Source organism: Myxine glutinosa, chromosome 7, assembly GCF_964187855.1.
Source record: "Myxine glutinosa chromosome 7, kmMyxGlut1.1, whole genome shotgun sequence".
NCBI lineage: Eukaryota > Metazoa > Chordata > Myxini > Myxiniformes > Myxinidae > Myxine > Myxine glutinosa.
In genome coordinates this window covers 41,218,932-41,224,931 of record NC_136267.1, presented here as the reverse complement: position 1 = coordinate 41,224,931, position 6,000 = coordinate 41,218,932, and the positions used below count along the sequence as shown (strand labels likewise).

The 6,000-nt window shown below is 47.0% G+C and overlaps 1 protein-coding gene across 2 annotated transcripts in view; it reads left to right on the top strand.

Annotated features, from left to right (window-relative positions):
* Positions 1-1,719: 1,719 nt before the first annotated feature.
* Positions 1,720-6,000, top strand: part of LOC137413502 (solute carrier family 12 member 2) — a 172,510-nt gene continuing 168,229 nt past the window's right edge. For both annotated transcript variants that reach the window (XM_078781572.1, XM_078781571.1), the window contains exon 1: positions 1,720-2,259. In XM_078781572.1, the coding sequence (XP_078637698.1) occupies positions 1,843-2,259 (417 nt within the window). In that variant the 5' untranslated portion in view covers positions 1,720-1,842. The remainder of the gene's footprint in view (positions 2,260-6,000) is intronic.

The following is a 6,000-nucleotide window of genomic DNA, read 5'->3' as shown; positions in this document are numbered from 1 at the left end:
CTTTTCGTGAAAGGTCATGTGATGTAAAGCTTATAGTGAAATGTCATGTGATGTAAAGTTTAGAGTGAAAGGTCATGTGATGTAAAGCTTATAGTGAAATGTCATGTGATGTAAAGCTTTTCATGAAAGGTCATGTGATGTAAAGTTTAGAGTGAAAGGTCATGTGATGTAAAGTTTAGAGTGAAATGCCATGTGATGTAAAGTTTAGAGTGAAATGCCATGTGATGTAAAGCTTTTCGTGAAAGGTCATGTGATGTAAAGCTTTTCATGAAAGGTCATGTGATGTAAAGTTTAGAGTGAAAGGTCATGTGATGTAAAAATTGTTCTTTTTGGCAGATAACCGCTGCTCCAAGGGGTGGCAGATAAGAATATGGAAACTTTTTAAATCAAGAGGGCAGACATGATTGTGTACAGAGTTGTGTTAAGTAAAGTATTTATCCACAGACATTCAAAATGAACAACTGCACATTTCTGGGTCGATCAGGGGGCACAACGTATGGTAGGGACTATTCAAATAAACAGCTCAACTAACCCGTTGCTCCTGATATGATGGAAGTTTCGTGGGTCTCTCATCACGTGGACAACATCAAGGCCGAAATCGATGCACTGGATTAAAAAGAGATGGGGTTGCATCAAAGCAGACCACAAATATTCACACCTTTTCATGTGGGGTCGGTTGAGTGGTTGGTGGGCGGTTTTCTGATGAGGATTGAATTAATATGTTAACACCTACCAACATTCACAATTCGGGGAATCATAACTCAAGATTACCCGGACAACACAAGATGTCGATAAATCACCCCATTAAATATTCCGGTGTACCCTCCTGCCGTGATCCAACCCATGATCATGATATTTTCTACCCCCATAATTCATCCCCTGCTCCCTCTTCAGCCCATAACTTCCTACATTCCTACTTCCTCCCTGTTGGTGTTTCCCCATCTTCCAGTACATTTCAGATTTCAGCTGTCTTCTGTTCTGTTCTGTTCCACCAACCTCAACTTTGTGTACCAAAAAGTCCATAATCAGGCATTTCAAAGCATGGATTGCAATTCGATCCATAAATAAAGCTCTTTGAAAGCATAATCGATCATGCCGGATAAAGTTGAAGTTTGTATTTATTTAAGATCTCCCAGGTGATGGTAACATTGGGGAAGCGACAACGCCCCTACGCCCTGTCTTGATCACTCATGGTAAGTGGTAACACGGTTACATTCGGGGAGGAGCTTAATTAGGACAACGCCCCATTCACCATGTCCTGTTCACTCGTGGTCGTTGGGTCTCATTAGGGGAGGGAGGAGCTTAATTTCGACAACGACCCCTTCACCATGTTCATTCGTAATGTGGTTAATATAGGGGAGGGGCTTAATTTCGATAACGCCCCTTTTATGTGTTTTTTTTTTGTAGCGCAACAGTAACAATATTCCGAGTATTTATATTCTCTTTTGTCGTTTCTTCGTGTCAAATCCCTCGTTGAAACTCCTCACAGTTCGTGCTCCAGCAAGCGCCGTGCGTCGTGTGTGGCAGCGCGGAAGTGCTGACATTGTGAGAAATTAAATTCGCAAATATCTTCCCATAATTATAGTTTACAAAGAAAACATGACGTTTATACAAATGAATATTAGGAATAGGATATTTAGATAGTAAATGTATTAGGGACAGTGTGGCTCCGCCCATAATCGGTGTTTTCAGCCCCGCCCCTTTGCAGATATCTCATTCGAGCGATTTTTAGTCGCTGGATTTTCTCAGGGAGAGGGTGGGGGGAAAGCTGCAGTGTGAGTACCCAGGGAGACGGAGGGGCAGGTCGTGTCAGAGCGAGGGTCTTGCAGTTGCAGCGGAGACATGGCGGAAACTTTGCAGTTGGCAGAGATCAGCCGATCCCTGGGTGGCAGCCGATTCAAGGTGAACGTCGTCGATGAGGAGGACGGGCAAGAAGCTGGAGGTGTGGAGAAGGAAGCCGGCGAGGGACATGATCAGGGTGGGAGAGGAGACCCCCAGAGTCCGGCGCACGACACCAAGTTAGCTCGGTCCACTCCGAGGGTCAACTTTCTCCCTCGGAGCTCCGAGAGTAGCGGGCAGGTCACCGAGAATGGTGAAACTCAATACAGCTATCCCACCGGTTACGATACACACACCTATCTGCGCACTTTTGGCCACAACACCATGGACGCGCTGCCGAGGATCGACCACTACCGCAACACTGCCGGCGCACTCGCGGAGAAATTGGCGCGACCCACGCTGGCTGAGCTTCACGACCTGGTGGGTCTTTGGGTGAACGAGCCTGTTATATACAGACTTGGAATTTAATATGGAATTTTTTTTTTGTGGGGGTGAACTTACTTTTCAAGATGTCTTAGAACCAAAAGTTCATTGGAATTATGTTGAAATTATTCCAGATTTTGTTAATGTGACCTTTAAAAGAAACAAAAACCACATTTTTTGACATTTCCAAGCAAATAAATTGATCCTTGAAAGTGATGTAAACTGATATCGAACTCAATTCACGGACAGTACTGTGTTAAACTTCTGTACGTTTTTCAGAAGTATCTTTTTATTTTGCACATTAGCCAAAAAATTTTTTAAAACAAAAGTTAAATTACGACTGGGATTACGGACAGTAAAATTACAGTTCAGTACTTCATGTAACCCCCACGAGCATTCAGGAGAGCACGCACACGTCGAGGCATGCTGTTCATGAGATTTGCCAAGGTTTGGACAGGAATCGCTTGCCATGCAGTGACAATAGCCTGCTGCAATTCACGCACAGAGGCAGGCTGCTGGTCCAACTGGTCGATTTGACGCGTTAATTCTGCCCACAAGTTCTCTATCGGATTCATATCCGGTGACATGGCAGGCCACTCCATATGCTCTACACCACGGTCAGCAAGAAAGTGTTGGATCATGCGAGCACGATGAGGCCGTGCATTGTCATCTTGGAAGACAAAGTTTCCTTGAAAGGCTGCACGAGCAAATGGAAGCAATGTTTCTTCCAGAATGGCCCTGCACTTGAACTGGTGCAGGTTTCCATTCAGAACAACCAGGTCAGTTTTGCCCCCTGCATGAAAAGCAGCCCAAACGGTCACCCACCACCTCCAGCTTGGACTCTTGGCACTATACAATCTTCGTTGTAGGCTTTATGCACTTGGCTGCGCACTCGGACGCGGCCATCTTGACGATAGATCAGAAATCTAGACTCGTCGCTGAAGATCACATGATTCCAGTGTCCTGGTTGCCATTGACGGTACTCTCTGGCCCACTGCAATCGGCGCTGGCGGTGTTGTCTGGTCAGGCGTGGCTTTCTCAGGGGACGCCTGGCACGATCGCCTGCTTGAACCAGTCGTTGGTTGACTAGCCTTCTGGATACAGGCACATTTGTCAGTTGCTGCCACTCAGCCCTAAGCCGATTAGCTGACTTGGTACGGCCATTGCGGACTAACCGGTGCAGCTGGCGATCATCCCTCCTTGTGGTTCTGCGGGGACGTCCTGGCCTCGGTAATGGAGTAGGGACACCCCTCTGAGCATTTCGTTTCAGGATCTTTGACACCTGATCTTGAGTGATGCCATACTGCCGAACCATAGCACGCTGTTTCATGCTGGAATTTCGTAACGCCACCACTCTATGACAAACAGCATTGTCGAGTTGACGGACCATCTCCAGAGGAAGCGGCAATAACTTTTGTAGACGTGCAGCAGTTGTTTTCCACGAATACAGAACACAACAACCCTTATATACCCGATTGTGAAGCCAATCGTCAAATGTACCTGTCCGTACATTTTGTCACGCCACCTGTGATATAATCCTGTTATTGACTTCTTGCTGTGACAGACAATCAGTCACATGGTTCTTTTAACAAAGAAATCACCGAAGTGTAAAGGAAACTTACCAGATTGATATACTGAGTTCAGAAAGTAAACCCAAGTCAAGAAAAAAAAAAAATTCCATATTAAATGCCAAGTCTGTATGTATGGTGGGGACCTTTGGATCGCCTGTGAGGAGGTGGTTGTTGAGGGAGGGTTTTGGAGATGTGAAAAATGGTCTTTGTGGTGGCAATTCCTCAATCCAGTCATTATGACCTTTATTCATCTTTCTTCATGGGTAGAACCCATCATTTTGGTTCTTTGTTGTAACATGGTGGTTGAGGCTAAGGCTGATTGCTCTGATCATAGTAACTATAACAACAATTACGTAACTGGATTTCTGGAGTTGTGGAGCGCTGTAACTATAATGTGACACGTGAGTTGTCACGTGGCTGCCCTTGTGTTTTAGATGGTTTATCCCTGCTGGGGAGTGGTGGATTGAAGGGAGGGAGTATGTGGGTGAAATGAGTCGAACTTATCGTTCTTGCCAATTTCCAAACGGTCTGCCTGGATCCTCCATTGCCAATTTCCAAACCGTCTGCCTGGATCCTCCATTGCCAATTTCCAAACGGTCTGCCTGGATCCTCCATTGCCAATTTCCAAACGGTCTCCCTGGATCCTCCATTGCCAATTTCCAAACGGTCTCCCTGGATCCTCCATTGCCAATTTCCAAACGGTCTCCCTGGATCCTCCATTGCCAATTTCCAAACGGTCTCCCTGGATCCTCCATTGCCAATTTCCAAACGGTCTCCCTGGATCCTCCATTGCCAATTTCCAAACGGTCTCCCTGGATCCTCCATTGCGAATTTCCAAACGGTCTCCCTGGATCCTCCATTGCGAATTTCCAAACGGTCTCCCTGGATCCTCCATTGCGAATTTCCAAACGGTCTCCCTGGATCCTCCATTGCGAATTTCCAAACGGTCTCCCTGGATCCTCCATTGCGAATTTCCAAACGGTCTCCCTGGATCCTCCATTGTGAATTTCCAAACGGTCTCCCTGGATCCTCCATTGCCAATTCCCAAACGGTCTCCCTGGATCCTCCATTGCGAATTTCCAAACGGTCTCCCTGGATCCTCCATTGCGAATTTCCAAACGGTCTCCCTGGATCCTCCATTGCGAATTTCCAAACGGTCTCCCTGGATCCTCCATTGCGAATTTCCAAACGGTCTCCCTGGATCCTCCATTGCGAATTTCCAAACGGTCTCCCTGGATCCTCCATTGCGAATTTCCAAACGGTCTCCCTGGATCCTCCATTGCGAATTTCCAAACGGTCTCCCTGGATCCTCCATTGCGAATTTCCAAACGGTCTCCCTGGATCCTCCATTGCGAATTTCCAAACGGTCTGCCTGGATCCTCCATTGCCAATTTCCAAACGGTCTGCCTGGATCCTCCATTGCCAATTTCCAAACGGTCTGTCTGGATCCTCCATTGCTAATTCCCAAACCGTCTGCCTGGATCTGACACTGCCAATTTCCAAACGGTCTGCCTGGATCCTCCATTGCCAATTTCCAAACGGTCTGCCTGGATCCTACACTGCGAATTTCCAAACGGTCTGCCTGGATCCTCCATTGCCAATTTCCAAACGGTCTGCCTGGATCCTCCATTGCCAATTTCCAAACGGTCTGTCTGGATCCTCCATTGCTAATTCCCAAACCGTCTGCCTGGATCTGACACTGCCAATTTCCAAACGGTCTGCCTGGATCCTCTATTGCCAATTTCCAAACGGTCTGCCTGGATCCTCCATTGCCAACTTCCAAACGGTCTGCCTGGATCCTACACTGCGAATTTCCAAACGGTCTGCCTGGATCCTCCATTGCCAATTTCCAAACGGTCTGCCTGGATCCTCCATTGCCAATTTCCAAACGGTCTGCCTGGATCCTCCATTGCCAATTTCCAAACGGTCTGCCTGGATCCTCCATTGCCAATTTCCAAACGGTCTGCCTGGATCCTCCATTGCCAATTTCCAAACGGTCTGCCTGGATCGTCCATTGTCATTTTCCAAACGGTCTGCCTGGATCCTACACTGCCAATTTCCAAATGGTCTGCCTGGATCTCCATTGCCAATTTCCAAACGGTCTGCCTGGATCCTCCATTGCCAATTTCCAAACGGTCTGCCTGGATCCTCCATTGCCAATTTCCAA